At 33.1% G+C, this 18,864-nt stretch overlaps 1 protein-coding gene across 2 annotated transcripts in view; it reads left to right on the plus strand.

The window, feature by feature from the left end:
* Ddr (discoidin domain-containing receptor 2) overlaps positions 1–18,864 on the plus strand; it is a 933,786-nt gene that overhangs the window by 742,262 nt on the left and 172,660 nt on the right. For both annotated transcript variants that reach the window (XM_085806493.1, XM_085806492.1), the window contains one exon: positions 5,998–6,103. In XM_085806493.1, the coding sequence (XP_085662619.1) occupies positions 5,998–6,103 (106 nt within the window). The remainder of the gene's footprint in view (positions 1–5,997; positions 6,104–18,864) is intronic.

Below are 18,864 nucleotides of genomic sequence, written 5' to 3' on the forward strand. Positions count from 1 at the left end.
TCTAATATTATCCTTAGGAGCATTAATAATTAATTAGTAACGATTAGTAATTAGTAATTAATTACAAAATGCAAAGCATTAACGCTGGTACCTTGCAAATTAAGCTAAGGCAAACCTTTTTTTTTTTTTAAATTATGAAAACATTGTTAAAATATATATACCGTTTTTAAGTGGCTCACTTTAGTACTCTAAGCTCTATGCTATTATAATTTGAGAGATTGTAGAGTCATTAGGTTATTTTAAGCAGAAGACTTTAAAACTGTGCAACGCCTTCGCCGGGACTGAAACCTGTACCTCTCAAATACACGCCAAGTGTGCTAGCAATATACCACGGAGCCTGCAGAAAGGAAAGAGAAAATACCTTATATAATCTCCTTTATAAAAAGCGAGTGGGAATTAAGGGACGCAATACTAAATCATGGTGGTGACGAATTATTGTCTACCGCCTTAGTTCGGGCGCCAATGTAGAATCATTAAGTTTTTCGAAGCAGGAAAAGGGAAAACTATATAATGCCTTCCCCGGGACTCGAACCTGGACATCTCGAATACGCGCCGAGTGTGTTACCGTTACACCACGAAGGCATGCAGCAAGGAGGGAGAAAATACCTTATAAAGAAGAGGGAAAGAACTTAAGAATGTATTGTGGGCTTTAGTTTTAACGACAAGTGGTTTTAATTTTCGACATAGATTAAAAATAATAACGCAAGAACGCGATATTATTATAATTCAGTTTTTAATATAATCGTTTGTATTAAAGAAATTCAAGCTAAAATATTATGATTTTAAAGTAGATGTCAAATAGATCAAGCGTCTGAATTCTCTAGTTCGATTTAAAGACGCCATCTATTTCCAGATCGATTTTTCAAAAATTATTTTTCCTATCGCCTAATGGAAAATTTATTTCCATTACATTTTTCTCTCGAAACATTTATTAAAAAAAGAAAAGAAAAAAAATGAATGTGTATTTAGGGGTTTCCCGGCATCTCGAACGTGCGCTTCTTATCAGCTATAAATTTTTCCCCGGGAAAAAGTTCTTCCCTATCTTCACTTTTGTTATTACTTTTTGGAACTCATATGGGAAATGTTCCGGAAAACATATTCGATTCTAGGTGACAGCGATGACGTCACATTTCAGGTGAGACGGAATGGTCGTCGGTGGGCTGCTGCATTTTTTGAATCTATCTGTGTGTCGCTTAATCTTTGTCTCTCTTATCAGACAGGTAGGGACGTAATTAGCGTGTTTTTTAGATCACTTGGGAGGGAGGGAGGTGTAAAAAACTCGAGAAGATTCGAGATATTGATTTTAGCGAGTTTTACGTTACCAGAGCGACAGTCATTGTTTTCCCGTTAGTCTGTTCGCTGTTAGTTGTTCAAAATCTTATGAATCTTATGTATTACTCAGCCTTTTTGAAACTTTTTACCATGAAAGAGTCATTAAAATAATTTTCAGCTTACGTAGAACACATAGGCAAACTTTAACTTAAACCCAATTTACGGTATTTAAGTAAAATTATTTAAAGTTTTATTTTTAAGATTTGTTTGTGTAAAATTAATTATTATAAGCCTCTTCTGAATAGAAAATGATCTTTGTAAGCCGGTTCAAGTTATTTAAGTCAGAATTCTTTTTTTTTTTTTTTTTTTTTTTTTTTTTTTTTTTTGAGGGGGCGGATCATTATTTTTATCTCTATAGTCTGTTATTGCCGTTTATTTTGAATCTATACGCACAAATTCACATAAAGTAACTGATGATCTACTTTGAGCAACAGAGTGCAACCGTTTACAGTCAAAAGCATTCCGGGAGATGAAATAGGATGATCTGAAATGAAACTTTCTAAAAACTTTTATACTAATGAATTTCGAATACACTAGTCGATATGAGCATTGTGGTCACAAATATACATGCTGTCTCTTAAATTCGAATCTGTGATCTGCGATGTAACAATAGCCCCATTGATTCTCACAATGATTTGTACGGAGCTGAATTGCTTGATTATGGCAAAACTCACTAAGATTATATTTATAACCATACATTTTATTTTGAGGAGAGGTGAAAGCACCATGGTGAAACCACCAGGAGCACCATGCATTTTATTTTGAGCAGGAGAGGTGAAAGTGTGCAATAGACTGGCCGGGATTCAAACTTAAGACCATCCGATTATTAGCTTGACGTGCATGCGGTAATGATTGAGAAAGTACGTCTATATAAGTGGGAATATATTCTCTTCTCACTCAGAGGGTGACTGGATCCGATCGCTAAATTCTGATGGTGGCGAATTATCGTTCAGAATATTTTAATTCTGGCTTCAGTTTTGGAGTCATTAGCTTTTGTCGAAGCAGGAAACAGGTGACAGGGGACAGAGGACGGGATACCTGTTGGCTAACATTGGTAAACAGGTATTGTCCCGCGCCCACCACTATCTGTAGAGCTGGCATCTCCCATAACGCCAGAAACGTAAGCGGGAAACATGAAAAATGCGCAGTCTCCTCGCCGGGACTCGAACTCCCGACCTTCTTATGTTAGCTAGACGTGCTTTCCAACAACACCGCAAAGGTACGTAATGAAGAAGGAGAAAAACCTTACAAAAGGAGGGATGCCTTCGTATAAGAGTTTATAAAGGAAATTGTCTCATTGATATTACACATTAAAAGATGCAGATACCAACTCTATGAATTGATAATGGAGACATCAGTTTGCTGTTTTCAAATACCCACATAAGTACCCGCACTAAAGAATTTCATTTAAATGTGTCATTATGAATATCTGATGCCGGCAATGAGATGAGTTCCAGTGAATACTGAGGAAAAGTTTTTTTCTCGTTTATGAAATCAACATTAAACTCATAATTTATTTAAAGTGTTTTGAAAGCAGTTTTTTCCCTTCAACAAAAATTTAAAAACTTATGAGGCTAATTTCATAAAATTTATTACATTAAAATGTAATTTAATATTTCGGTTAAAACGGGAAAGAATTTTTTCAAAGTAAAATTATATCTTACGCATACTTGATGCTTCCTTGAAATTTGGTTGTTAGAAATGCTAATAAGATGAATCAAATTTTTAAAATAAAATATAAAATCTTTACATCTCTGTTAAAACTTTCTTGTGAACTTCAATAAATGTGCAATATTTTTGGTTTCGCATAAGTAAAATTAAAATTATAACAAACAGTTGTCAAGTTTTTCATTTAATTAATCAATGATTCGAATGAATGAAGAAGTTTGATTCTTGTAAGTAGTTCTAAATTTGAAATTGTATGTAATGATGAAAAAAAGGTAAAATAACAAAAACATTCATGCTGTTTTATAGTTAGGTAGCTTAGCAGCAACCAAAACATATATGCTCTTTTTATATTTAAGGTAGCCTTGAAACCCCATATAATACTGAACAATTTTTTTAAATGTTATCATTTTAACTAGTTTTATTAAATTAATACTAAAGCATTACTGAAGTAAATAAACACACAGTTTCGCGCTATACAGTAAAAATACATTTGAATAAAAGACTGTGCAATTGAAAATTATAATGCTTCCGTTCAAAACTGTGTGTCACAACAGGCTGGTTGTAATTATGTATTTAAAATAAATTCTATTCCAGCTTTGTGGTAGTTATCCCACTGATAAATCTGGAAAATGTGTACTTCCAGCAGGAGATCTATAAAATAGTATGCAGTTTTCATATATCAACCTGCTGGAATCGACATCAACCCACATTATTTTTCTTGGGGACCGGAGAGACTTAGAATGATAAGTCTAAACTACAGAGTCAGGATTTGCCATTTTGAATTAATTCAAATATTTTGCTTTACGATATTGGCAACGTGGCCAGCGTCGTCTTATAATGGGATCTTTTTACAAAGGTTACCAACTGCCCCAAGTTAAACCAAGACAATCGAATCTGATAAACGCGTACAATTCTCACTTGTTCTGCAATCAAAAAAAAAAAAAAAAAGACAGAAAAGAAAAGAAGATATTTGTTTCTTTTGGACATACGTTTTAACAACGAGGTCATCAGTACAGAGCCCATTCGTAACATACAAATCTCTGAGTACTACGAACAAGCCGGCTGCATAGGATTTTGCTTGCCCATTTTCCCTTCAAAAGTCCTTTACGAAGGCATCCTTCCCATTAGCCATTACGTGCTTTGTTATTATCTAAATTACCGAATCCAGTTCTGAGTACAACTATTTTCGTACACAAAATGCGATCGCTGCTTTCACCTTGCTTCATTCTGAACATGGATATATCGGAGACGTATTGTCAGTCCTAAGAGATATTTCGATACTTTTTTAATACCAGATATTATCAAGGTACGGCTTGTGTATCCTCTGAGTTTCTGAGGATATACCGTGAGAGCTCAATATCGTTAAATCACTACGCTGGCAACAGTTCTGATTAATTTTCATGACTGAATGACGAACATAGCTCTGGTGTGCTTGTCAGTATACATTTATTAATATATATCAGAACCTTATAGCGTAGTAAACTGTTTAGAAGTTTGTAAGCTTAGCTTACGCTGATTATGTCATTTTTTATGATTATGAGCATATACAAATTATGAATAAACATCAAATTGTGTGTATGTATGGGTGTATATAAGTACTTTGAACATACATAAATTATGAATAAAAATCAAATTGTGTGCGTATGTATGTGTATATATAAATACATACACACAACCATTACAACCATTTTCATGAGGTGTTTTCCTCTTGATAAAAACTCAATTATATAAAGATATATCCTACCCTTTCTTCCACATCCGTGTATATATATATATACATAAGAATAAATTGAATTTAATTAAAAAAATTAAATTTAAATACATATTTAATTAAATACTCTTTGCGCCATAGCTGCAAGGAATGAAATTTAAATATAAACAAATTTAAATTCTTAACAAATACGTATAAAAGTAAAAAAGTAAAAAAGCAAATTTAAATTCTAAAAAAAAAAAAAAGCCGAAATAATTTAAAATAATTTTTTAAAAAAGTGTGCAAACATGTAAAAGATTTAATTCTCGAACTAATCTACAATATCATTTAAATTCAGAAGCATAAGCAAATCAAGTGCAAAATCTATCCATGAAAATAAATCTACTAATTTAATAAATTAAAATTAAATGAAAATTAAATTAAACAATTTTAAAAAAATGCATATGTGAATGACCGTAGAGTAGGCAACCCTTGCCTGCATGAATGACGAAACACGAATTGAATGATTGGGGAGTTAGGTTTGGAGGCAACTTCCCCTTGATAAGTCTGTCTCCTGCCTACTCTACGGTCATTCACATATGCACTTTTTTTAAATTGTTTAATTTAATTTTCATTTAATTTTAATTTATTAAATTAGTAGATTTATTTTCATGGATAGATTTTGCACTTGATTTGCTTATGCTTCTGAATTTAAATGATATTGTAGATTAGTTCGAGAATTAAATCTTTTACATGTTTGCACATTTTTTTAAAAATTATTTTAAATTATTTCGCCTTTTTTTTTTTTTTAGAACTTAAATTTGCTTTTTTACTTTTATACGTATTTGTTAAGAATTTAAATTTGTTTATATATATACATACATATACTAAATCTTAGGAGATAATATAATCAATATTTCTTTAATATATATATATGCTTTACTTTAACTTCGTTAACATAATTCTAACACCCTGTTAATCAATTTCATGTTAAAATATGTAGGTGTATGGTTTAAAAGAAATCTGAAAGTGGACAATTTAAGAAATTAATAAATGGACAATTAAACAATTTAATAAAAGTTCTAATAAAAAAATTAAATATATGTCCTAATGTTATTTCTCTGCGTGTAGTATCAATTTGAAGAAATGTTTTTGAGTATTCCTTCTGTACGCGAAAAAAAATATATTGTAAAATTTTAATCATAATGTAACTCTGTAAATAAATTTATTCTTATGAAATTAATCAAGATGAACTGTGTTTTAAATTCTTTGTATCTAATAAAAAATATTTTTACTCTTCTTTGCAGCGGAGTGCGTGGCAGCCCTCGGAATGGAGTCGGGTGATATAAAAGATTACGAGATTAATGCCAGTTCGTCTTATAACGAAGCAAGCGTCGGACCACAGAACGCACGGTTAGTCAAATGCTTTATTTATTTTAAAAGAAAACGGTTTATAGATAATGGTATTGAAGCTAAGCATTCAAACTAAAACGCCGAATAGTATTATATACGCAAACCCCATCCACATGAGGCAACATCTTTCCGAACAAATTTCTCCTGACATCTGCGGCTGATGTACCAGTCTGTCTTAAAAGAAACATACGTTGCTAGTGCGACAGGAATACGTTGCTGGGGCCTGCGCTAAGACTAATGGCCGTGAGCATGACGAAAAACGAAGTTTCTAGCTACTTAATTGACAACAGCCAAAGAAAATGTGTGGCGATTATGAGTAAACCTTGCTCAGTTTCATTTTGCTATTCATTTAAATTTTATATTTTAATATCTTTATATCTTTAATTTAAGCTCATGAATCCATGTCGATACTCTGATTTTCTTTATCTACAGATGTAAAGAAAGTGCAAAGAAGAATAGCTAAATGCAGAGAAGTAACAAGACTATGCAAACAATGTTTACACAACCATAATATTTCGCCGAATTTTACGTTTGTTTGTGGATGCGATGGAGCTTTTCTATTGGATAAAAAGCATGTAACGAACTTTATCCTCTCTGATTGGCTTAGCAGCTTAGAACAGCTTTAAAGAAAAGTCGCCCTGTGCATTTGCTCTCTTTGAATTGCTGTCAAGCAACAAACTTCCAGGGGAAACTTTTTGAGCCTTATGTAACGAGCTTACATTATACTGCCACACCTTTTCAGCTTACTCGTAATATATGGCACTAGGCACAAGGCAGCTTCCTAGTTCAAAAACGCTTTTAAACGTGTACCAGCGATAGGTGTGAAGGATATCGGTAATCGCTGGAAAGCCATATCAGTTAAGCTGAACGGTTTGCGGGAGTTTATTTGTAATCTCTTAAAAACGGCCAGAATGCATAAAAATTTAATTCATAAATCTCGTTAGAGACCCAACGAAGGGCTGTAATCAGTGTACTCCCTGTATAAAATTTTCTGAAACACATTGATATTTTTACGACATACTATAAACCTTGCTATAAAATGTTCAGTTTTCGATTTGGGAAACTTTGTGGAAGAGTCCACGTGGGTGAACTTGAAACAATGCATAGGGAATGTAGAAGAGTCCATGAGGGTTATTATATAGCTTTGATCAAAATACTGTAAGCATGCATTTGATATAAAGAAATGAGGGGGTTTTGTTTTTCAGTTTGTAGAGTCATTAGGTTAATTGGAAGCAGAAAAGATGAAAAATATGCAACCGCCTTCGCCGGACCTCTAAAATACCGGCCCAGCGTGCAGAACCACTACACCACGAAGGACGCTAGGAAAGTGGGAGAAATACCTTATAAGTTAATGTGTTTAGATACAAATACTTGTAAAAGCCCTTGTAAAATGAGGTGTGTAATTTCCGTCAGTGGATCCTTGATATGCTAAAATAATGAAAACACAGAGTCTCGCATTCCATTGAAATTCAAATATGAAAGTCAACCGTTAAGATAAAAAAGAAGTTAGAAGCTATTAAATGCTACCAGACGCTATGAATAAAACTCTTTAAAAAAATTATGAACCAATACATATGGAGAATTTCTGGGAACTAAACAACAGGGTCTACGGATTAAAATTGAGCTAAACAGCAGGTCTCAGTTTGGGAGATAAAGCTTCCACAAGGGCCGTAATATTTTGATGATCGCTTCCTTTAAAATTAGGAACTGTAGTAAATCTCTGGAAGGTAACACGAGCAAAGCAAAATCCATTTGTCAATCTCATTGTTCCCCCCCTCCCACCAAAAAAATTTAGCTGAGAAAAATCTTACAGATGAAGATCGCCATATCATTTGCGTGCAGAGAGAGGCCACCCTAAAGATCAGATTGGACAGTGTCAAGTTTTTCTACATGATTGCGTTGATTTATGTTACGTTGTTTTTACTTCCATCAAAATACTGATTTTTAAGTTAAAATGCCATTCAATAGAAAATACGAGTGACATTGCTGGCTTTCTGTGAAACGCCGTATGCGGCGAGAAAGTTAAGAATGAGTATGAGCGAGCATAAAAATCTACATGTAGCTAACATCCTTGTAGTTCTTAATTCTAAAAGAAAGAAAGGTTACAACAGAAACTGGTCTAAAGTAAGTACAGCTGTAACTATTAACTTATAGATCTGTATTCTATGCTTGAATTTTCTGAAACTTCGCAGCACAACAGTAGTATACGTATCATTGTAGCATAGAATATTATATTTCGCGGTCGTGTCCTGCACCTGAGTATAACAAAATCTTGAGTCTGAGAATCCTCTGTTCTAACCATCATACATATGTATATAATTCATAGAAATACAAAATGATATTCTAAGGAATTGTCGCTTCTCCTGGGTGTGCTGTCGTAGTGCCAGTGGTTAACACGTCAAACTGAAAGCTAGTTACGTTAAGTTATTTAATATGTCAAAGCACGCGAGGGCTATCCATCTAAAGAGAGGGATGCCTTTGTGGAAGATTTTTAAAGGACCTAGCCGATATTCAAGTTATACATGGAGAAATACGCAAAAATCAACCTTACAGACAGCCCGTTCTTCTGGTTTCGAACTCGGGACGAACTACCATTATTCAGCAGTCTCTAACCTCTCGGACACTGTGAGGCTTAAATTGAGTTTGAAGTTCCGTGGATTGGATCCGGGAAAATATATGCATTACTTCTGTTTCGTGGCTCCGGAAAAACATAAAAGTTAATAGTCTACATGGCCGAAACCGGACTGGCGGTCGAAATAAAGTGTATTGGATCATAGTTCCTCACCACTTGAATTTGGTCGACTAAGTGTCGTACCTCTCCCCATTTGCGTTTTAAATGTAAAAAATGTAAAGCATTACCGCATTCTCCTGCATGTGCTCCCTGTTGAAGAGGTGTACGCTCAGGAAGTATAATGAAATGACGGAAGGAAAATATAAAAAAAGATAGTGAAAGATAATGAAGGATTCGTGGTTCGAATCCGCCAAGGGAAAAATTGAATTTTTATGTTTCCTGCTCCAAAAGGAAAAGAAAAAAAAAAGAAAAAGAGAACCCATTTAACTCTACAATATTGTTTTGGAATACTGTAAAGGAAATTTATGACCGTTTGAGAAATGCAGTTCTTTTAAATCAGTTGGAATCCCCTTCTACAAAAATTCTGTTTCCAGCATTGAATATTTGCATGTTATTAGTTATGAATTCGTATTAAAGACTTAAAATACCATATATTGGTAAATTAAACCCTTTTCATCTTTCGTTTATCTCATTTGATGGAGTCAATTGTCAACGATATAATTTATTTAAAGATCAACGCAATTCAGCGAAAAGATTTTCTTCAGAAAAATGTATATGACTTATATGCCTTCGAAATGCTATGAGCTTTTTAATTTAAATCCAAACCCAATGAAACTTTCATTTTGCTAATTAGTAACTAATGCTAAAACGACATGTCAGACCTATTTAGAGTTTCAAAAATTGGTAGAACCGAAAATACTATGATATGATAAGACATGGTATAAGGTAAAAGTCAAAATCTATTACACTTATTTAGTCTCAAAATGACAGCTCAAGAGACACTTTAGACCAGTAAGAAAAAGAATAGGGAAAATTAGAAAATTGTACTTCATTTCTCATTCATACTAATAAATGGATTTTAGGGAATACTCTTGAATATATAGTAGAAAAATACTTCGATTTTATTACCTTTAAATAAAAATGTCTAAATATGTCATAAATTCGCCTTCAGGTAACAACATAAAAATTACAGTAATGGTCCGGACCCTGTGCTATCTCAATGACCTACGAACACTCATTATACAGTTTTTTCCACCTTAAAAGGTGCATCCACATAATCATTATCATTACGGCTTCTAAAGAAAATCAGGACTAAGAAAAAGGAAAAGAAAGCTGTGAGATAATGACTCAATAAACAACTTTGTTCCTTTTTTTATATATATATAATTTCTAACTAGGGATCATGGATTTAGAGTTTTTTTTTTTTCCTTTTCGCTTCCAATTTGTATTCCTCCATTAGGCGCAAAACAAAGATTTCAGGAGTAAATACAGGAAAACTAAAAACTGGAAAAATTCTATCGCAAATCAGACGAAGAACACAAAAAGTTTTTAGAACAGTGGAATCTTCCTGCTCTTACCAAGTAATGAGCTGGAACTAACCTTTTTTTTTTATGTTTTTCTCCTTGTGTGTGCACAAAAAACATTTAAAAAATGGAGCTGCGCATCGTTAATAAGAGACTCACCGAAGCTTGCATTGTTAGGTTTAGGGATGACAAATTTTTCTGCACGAGAACACACGAAATTCTTTTTTATCTTCTGGCTTTTTATGTTAAATGAGGGTCCCCAGACTGGGAGCGAAGAAGCACAATAATAAAGTTTATTGTCAGAAGTTAAAATCCGAAACGAAAAAAAAATGCGTTTACAGTAATTAGCCGTTCTATGCGGATTCTTAGAAAGAAATATTATTTTTCAACTCGTTTTTTTCTTGATAAATTGTGAAATAATATCGATGCAACAGTCTTAGAAACAACAGAGATATACTATTTCATTTTTGTTTTTAAATTTTATCATAGGAGGGTGATTTGTTCTGGGAATATTAAATTTTTAAAAATCATATGGAAATAGTAGCAGGTGATGCACATATATCTATTCTTGTAAGGTTTACTAACTTTGTTTTTTGAATAACCTTAAATTTACTTGAATAACTTAAGCAACAAATAAATTTCATAATAGTTTCTGGTAACTGTTCCATCTGTTCAAAAATTCTTTTCCTATATCGCGGCTTTCCATAGGTAATGAGATTTTTTATGCTTTTTTATTCTTCAAAATTAAGATAAAAAAGTTCCTTTTTATTTTAAAATATGCTCTCATTCATCCTCTTCTAGTTCATGTACTGTTACGAAGGGTATTTTTCCCACTATGGTTTATAGGACTTCCCCGTCTAGTTATGCAGATGTTCCAGAATGAAGTAAGCAGTAGCTTCTGTATCGGAAATCGTGGAACCATATAAGCTTACGCTTTTTGCCCAGTCCCCGTACACTGCAATAATATTCTTATTAATAATGATTTAATTGAACTCAGGAAGCAAAACATGCCGAATGTAGTCCTTTGTTATCATCAAAACTTGCACTAAGAATGAGAACAAGATAAAATACACTACTACCTGCTTTAATAGTCAATTGGTGCAGGCAGATTATCCGTCTCCCTCCGGCTTTTCGAGCAATTGGAAAAAATCGCATTATGTACGGAATAACTTAATGTATATTAAATAATAAAGATAGTTAAAAGTTTTTCTAGATCAAGCATACGTATGGTTTTAAAAAAATGAAGCTAAAATGAGAAGTATCTACTACCTATAACAGCATTCACATATGGTTAATTTATTAACCAATTATAACATTTCTAGTGTAGATGATCCTGGTAAGGAAACCAAAGATAATTAAATTATCTGAAATCCAAACTTAATTTACAATATTCTGTAAAATTCCTAATAATTATAAATCTGCACGTTTAATTATTTGTTAACTTCTAGAAAAATAAAATTATAGCTCATAGTAAAAAGTAGTTCTTTCATGAATGCCATAGAAATTCAATTAAAGATTTCGCATCTATAAAAGGGGAGTAGCAGTGCCCACCATAAACGTCGCTTTATACAAATCAGTAGTTATTCTCTTTTATACAAATTGATAACTATTCCCCTTTATACAAATTGATAGTTGTTTTTCTTTATACAAATCGGTAGCTAATCCCATTTGCTTTTGTCCTTTAGCTCTTAACTTTTGGGTTCAGTAGTATTTGTCCATGACAAAACCTTTCAAAAGGCTATCCAGCATAAAGACGCTCCCACCCTTATGAAGATCAGTTCTAAACTTCTAAAAAACAATCTTCACAAGAGATTGGTAAACTACACTGAGGTGCAGCTATATAGGTAATGTTTTAGTTTTCTGCTTTGATTAACAACGCAAATAAAAATTCTACATGATAACAGTATCCGATATAAAAGTGCCAACACGTTTATAGCATACGTGGGCAGAGGTTAATCCTTAACTTATACGCTTAGGAGAACTAAAAGCTGTAATATTGTTTAAAATGTTGCTGTAAATGTTTTCTCTATTTCCAGTTTCTTAAGCTGCAGGAACATCTAAGGGGCTTGCATAATTTGTAATTAACAAAATACGACCTACATTAACTACGTTTCCGTCTACGTACTTACGCTACGTTTCCGTCTTCTCTAAAGATATGTGTTCAGGTCACTAATACATATTACTAAAAAAGGTTAATAGCTCTGTAAAACTACTAATAATCATAAAATATTTCAAAGTTTTAATCATTTTATTAAAGTTAGTACTCCCTAAAAGTTTCCGTACGAACAAAATTGACCAGAATCTTCGATATGAAAATTGGTAATAATATTCAGGGGACGTGCACAAATTGAAAAGCGAAATGTTTGCATATGTACTTGGCAAATACTTAAACGTTGCTTAGAAAAAACGATAATGTGGCGAGCATTTATATGCAGATTATTGAGAAAAGTACTGATCAGTATAACATTTTCTTCAAAACGGAGAAATTATTCACAAAATCTTAGAGAGTTATTGAAGAAATAAATGAGCCTAAATAGATTGTAATATCAATGAACATTTTTAATGACAGAGATTAACTTAAACATAGTTGCATACAGCAGAGAAAAAGGGCGAAGAAAAAAGAATGGTATACATATACATACATACGTAATAAACAGTTACGTCATCATTCATCACCGCGCGGATAAACGCGAACGGCACATGCGTCAGGAGAAGCTCTCTTAAGCTAAACGTCGTATTATAATTTATGATACAACAATCCCCCTTTCGATGTTTGGCGGCTGAAAAAAAAATAAACATTAATCATTTATAGTTATTCCAATTAATTTACAGCACTTAGAATGTTTCGAAGCAGTCAATGTTTTTGTCAGTACATCAGCAGGCATTTTCTCTGTTGGCACATATTTAACGTCTATTTCATTTCTTTCATAAATTTCACGAATGAAATGATGTCTAATATCTATGTGTTTAGTGCGTGAGTGATAAACAGCATTTTTCATAAGCTTCTGTGCACCTTGATTATCACAATATATAATGGTTGGATAATCAGCAGTAAAATTTAATTCTTTAAGAAAACGACGTAAATAAACTGCTTCTTTGGCACTTTCTGAAAGACTGATGTACTCTGCTTCAGTACTTGATAATGCAACAGTTTGTTGCTTTCGTGATTCCCATGTTATCGGATTTCCAGCTAGCTTGAATAGGTAACCTGTATACGATTTTCTAGTATTAACATCAGACGCCCAGTCGGCATCGGTATATCCAATAAGTGCTTTTCCAGTCTTTCGAAATTTTAAACAATACTTTTTAGTTCCTTTTAAGTATCGAAGAACGCGCTTTGCAGCCAACCAGTGTAATTTTCCATGATTGTTATTAAATTGGCTCAGGTGACTGACGGCATATGTAATATCCGGCCTAGTAAACACAGAAAGATACATAAGCGAACCAATTAGACGGCGATAAGGTACATTGTTCATTTCTTCCTTTTCAGTTTCAGAAGGACACATTTCTTTACTTAATTTTACACTAGGATCTAAAGGAGTTGCTACTGGTTTTGCATCTTGCATATTAAACCTTCGTAGAATATTATCAACATATTTCTGCTGAGATAACCTAATAGAATTATTATTTACATCTTGATTAAATTCTATTCCAAGACAATAATGAAGTTTGCCTAAATCTTTAACATGAAATTCTTTAGAAAGATAACCTTTAAGTTCAGCATATAAATCACAGCTATTTGTTGCTATTATTAAGTCATCAAAATATAAAATTAGAATTAACTCACCTTGAGATGTTTTCATCCTGTATACACACTTATCTGATTGTAATGGTTGTAATCCAAAGTTTTTGAGTTTTTTGTCTAATTTTTCATACCACTGTCGTCCACTTTGTTTCAAACCATAAAGAGACTTTTGCAAAGCATAAACATAATCTGGATTATTTTGGTCTTCAAAACCTTTAGCTTGTTCCATGAAAATTTCTTCTTTTAAATCTCCGTTAACATAAGCCATAACAAAATCTAGTTGATATAACATAAGGTCTTGTTCAGCACTGTATGCAATCACAGTTCTTATAGAACTTGCTCTAGCTACTGGAGCAAAGGTTTCATTAAAATCATTCCAATTCCAGGTTCCTGTGCAAATCCTCTAGCAACCAATCGAGCTTTTCTCTTTTGAACTGTTCCATCTGCATTATATTTCGTTCTAAGAACCCAGCGACATCCTATTACCTTTTTGTTCTGTGGTCGCTTTACTAATTTCCATGCACCATTTTTAACAAGTGCTTCATACTCAATTTGCATAGCCTTATGCCATTCTTCAGCATAACTTCCATTTAATGCTTCTTCTAATGTCGGATTTGTATCTTCTTCAGCAATTTGTGCTTCTTCCTTTTCTATGTTTATATTGTGGTACTCCTTTTTTGGTCTTCCTGGCTTCCCAGTCTTAACTTTCTTTGGACGACCTGGCCCCCTTTTAATCTGCATTTCAGGTAGTGCTTCGGAATCAGAATCTTCATTATCAGATGATTCAGCAGATGCTTCTGCCATATTTGAGGGGTCTTCTGTTATTTCATCAGCCGATATTTGCTTTACATTCAGAGGTTCTTCCTTCTTTTTATCAGGAATATTTTCGAGAAATAAAACTTCTAAATCTTTATCATAATTAGTACAGTTTTCAAATTCATCAATGAATCTAACATCTCGGCTTATAACTATTTTTCTGGAATTTTTATTCCACAGCCTGTATGCTTTCGATTCATTTGAGTATCCTACAAATATATGTTCTTCTGAACGAGGATCGAATTTCCCTTTAGACCTTTTATTAAGTACAAAACATTTCTGTCCGAATACTTTGAAGTGAGATACAGTTGGCTTGATGCCAAAAAATAATTCATAAGGTGTTTTGTTTACTCCCAGGCTTCGATTCGGGCAACGATTACGAATATAAACAGCACAGTTCAAGGCTTCAGCCCAAAAGGATTGGGGAAGATTACTTTGTAGTAACAAACATCTGGCCATTTCAGTTAAAGTGCGGTTCATGCGTTCAGCTCTCGAATTCTGTTGAGGAGTCATTGGTGTAGAGAATTCTCGTTTAATCCCGCATTCTTGAATATATTTATTAAATTCTTCTCCGCGATATTCGAGACCGTTATCAGTCCGAATGATTTTTATTTTCTTTCCTAGACGATTTTCGACCGCAGCTTTGTATTTAATGAATGCCTTTTTCACTTCATCTTTAGTTTTAAGAAAACTGACTTCGACATAACGCAATTTGTCGTCTATGAAAGTAACAAAATAACGCGAACCAGCGTGGGATGGGACTCTCATAGGTCCACACAAATCTGAGTGAATCAAGTTCAGTAATTCATCACTTTGAAATTTTGATTCTTTTTGAAAAGGTTGCACAGTTTGTTTACCTCGGATACAGACTTTGCAGTCTTTTAGAGATTCAGTGTTATTAAAATTTAAATTTCTAACCATGTTATCAGACTTAAGTCTTTTCAAATCAGACTCATTTAAGTGACCTAATTTAAGATGCCACTTTACAAAATCACTTTCCTGTGCTATTGCAGCTGTTTCAGTGCTTGGATGTATATAATAAAGATCACCATGACGAATAGCCTGCACTAGTATAGATCCATTTGGTTCTATTATTCTAGCATGTCGTTCTGTAAAAATCACTGAACGATTATTTGCAGTAGCTTTAGACGTTGACAGCAAATTACATTTTAATTCCGGAACACATAACACATTTTTGAGCGTAAGTTTAATTGTCTTATTTCCGTTAGGTACTGTTATAAGGACAGTTCCAATTCCTGTAATTTTTGCTGTTTTGTTAACTGCTAACTTTATGGTTGAATTCGTTCGAGGGTGAAATTCTGAAAATAACCTTCTGTCATTGCACATGTGAGATGTACAGCCACTATCTAAGCACCATGAGGAGGTCTTCTGATAAGCATTGTTTAGTGCTAAACTAATCTGCTCTTCATAATTAAAAGCCATCATAGAACCTTGATTTCCCTTATTTGATTGCGCATATTTTCTATCAGCTATTTTCTTTCTGCATTCAGATGCCTTGTGCCCAATTTTCGAGCAGTAATTACACTTCAAATTTCGAAAATTTCTTTCAGCTGGAAAATTTTTGTTTGAATTTACCTTCCATTTTTCATTTTTCTTCTGTTCTTGATTTCTTCTTTTATAATCAGTATAGTATGCATTCTGTGAATCTTGAGACGTTTTCCCTTTTCTTGCTTCCCATTCTTCTAACATTTTGATTTTTAAAGATTCGGGACTAGGTAACTGATCTCTTGATTCGATGGCGCATCTAAAATTTTCAAAATTTTCTGGAATACTATAGAGCAGAAGAATCGATAATAAATCATCAGCTATGTCAATTTCCATTTGTTTAAGCTTATCAACTATTTCGAAGAAATTATTCAAATGTTCAGACATCGTTTCGCTTTCCACCATTTTTCTAAATAAAAGCTGTTTTAATAATGTAGCCTTCTTCGCAGGTCCTTTTGATTCATATACAGCTTTGAGTTTATTCCACACATCATTTGATGTCACACAATGCTTTATATGACACAGTTCACTAGGATTAATTGCAAGAATTATATCTGCGCGAGCTTTTTGATCAGCTTGGAGCCATTTCTTTTCGTCTTCGGTTCTTTCAGCAGGTTTTAGCGCTTTACCGGTTACATAATCCCAATGGTCGTTTTTAATCAATACTGCTTCTATTTGTAATTTCCAACTGTCAAAATTATCTTTTCCGAGCTTTTCTATAGTAGTCAAATGCGACATAATGTAATACAGTCTCTCACAGCCAAAAAAAACAAGATTGAGCGCTATAAAAATAGGCTTAACTGAACGCTGATCAGTTCTTATCGTTGATTAGACGTAACAGTTCTTGCACTGAATTAGGCTTAAGAGTTCAATGCTCGAAAACTTCAAAATGTTCATTTTAAAATAGGTATTTTGCTAATTAAGCACAGTTGAAACGTTCCTGGGCCCATAACCATTGAAGAAATAAATGAGCCTAAATAGATTGTAATAATGAACATTTTTAATGACAGAGATTAACTTAAACATAGTTGCATACAGCAGAGAAAAAGGGCGAAGAAAAAAGAATGGTATACATATACATACATACGTAATAAACAGTTACGTCATCATTCATCACCGCGCGGATAAACGCGAACGGCGCATGCGTCAGGAGAAGCTCTCTTAAGCTAAACGTCGTATTATAATTTATGATACAACAGTTATAGTTCTAGAAAACATTGGCAGGAACATAATATGCCATTTTAAGGTCGAAAATCAATATCGAATTATCCTAATTTTATTTATTAATCGTTCTCTCAGTGCAAGTTCAAAATGGCGTCAAATATCGCAAATTTTAAAATTAAATATCTCGGTCAGTTTGTGTTGTACGGGAGTCGAGCTTTTTATGTTCTATTTTTTATAACGAGTGCAACATTTTTCTGAACATAAGTATAGGAACCGGAGGAACATGTAAAGACTTTAGATTTTGTATTTTACATAAAAGTAATTTTTTAATTTAAAAATGCAAAAATGCGAATCTTTGAGTCATTTAAAATATTTTTGTAGCTGGAAGTACATATCTGCAACCAACGTTTACAGAAGTAAAGGCCTGCTAAGAACTTTTATGGGCACGGTGTGTTTAGCGGATTTAACAGTGCATTTGTAAGGTTGCACTCATTCGTTATGTTAGATTCTTCGTCCCTATTGAGACTATTAGACGAATTATAGCTGCGTCTATGTAAAATACAACAAATTCAGAAGGAGATATAAATAAGTCTTTTTTGCTTAAACTTTAAGTATAACAATGCACGATTTGCGCTTACAAATAAATCTCCGCAGACGTTCAGAATTTCAGAAGCATAAAATGTGATTTTAAAGCTCAAAATAATTTAACGGTAAAGATTAACAACTACAAATGCCTAACAAGTTCTGACTCATTTCTAACGAAATGCTCGAGTAGCTTGGCTAGCAAAATGGCTAACGCTCGGTAACATAAGTGTCAAAACAGAGAGAGAAATTGTCACAACACTCAGCGTCGCTGCCATAAACTCTCTCCATAACTTTCAAAGCCTCTGTTCGTGTATACACATATCTTATTTGCACCCTGGTAAAAACTAACGAAACGTAGCAGTAATAATATGGTTCAAATAATAAGATAATGGATTAATTAACATAAACGTTACATATTTTTCAATGAATATATTCAAAAATATTTTGAAGATTTTCAAACATTTTACAAAACTAGCAAACAAACTATGTTGCCTAAAAATATAAGACACCTAAAAAAATCGAATTCTACTGTTATGATAAAAACACGAAACTTTTATAAGAAATGAAAATATTGATTTGATACTTTATAAAAATTATATAGCAGCTAACTATTTGATTTATTAAACCATTTTCTACCAATTTATTTTCCAAAATATTTTCCCGTAACCAGACGCGCGTGCATTTGATAAAATCATAAGAAAAAACCTAACAGCAAAAATATTATTAATCTATTAAAAGAACTTAAATTCCCGAAAATTTAGTAGCAAATACCAGTTAATTGGCTATCTCAAAAATGTTAAATGTTCGTTGATTGGCTGATTGACTATATCAAAGCAAAGAGCCGTCTGCT

Source organism: Stegodyphus dumicola, chromosome 12, assembly GCF_044657685.1.
Source record: "Stegodyphus dumicola isolate Sdum_Otavi_A_Nest chromosome 12, ASM4465768v1".
Classification (NCBI taxonomy): domain Eukaryota; kingdom Metazoa; phylum Arthropoda; class Arachnida; order Araneae; family Eresidae; genus Stegodyphus; species Stegodyphus dumicola.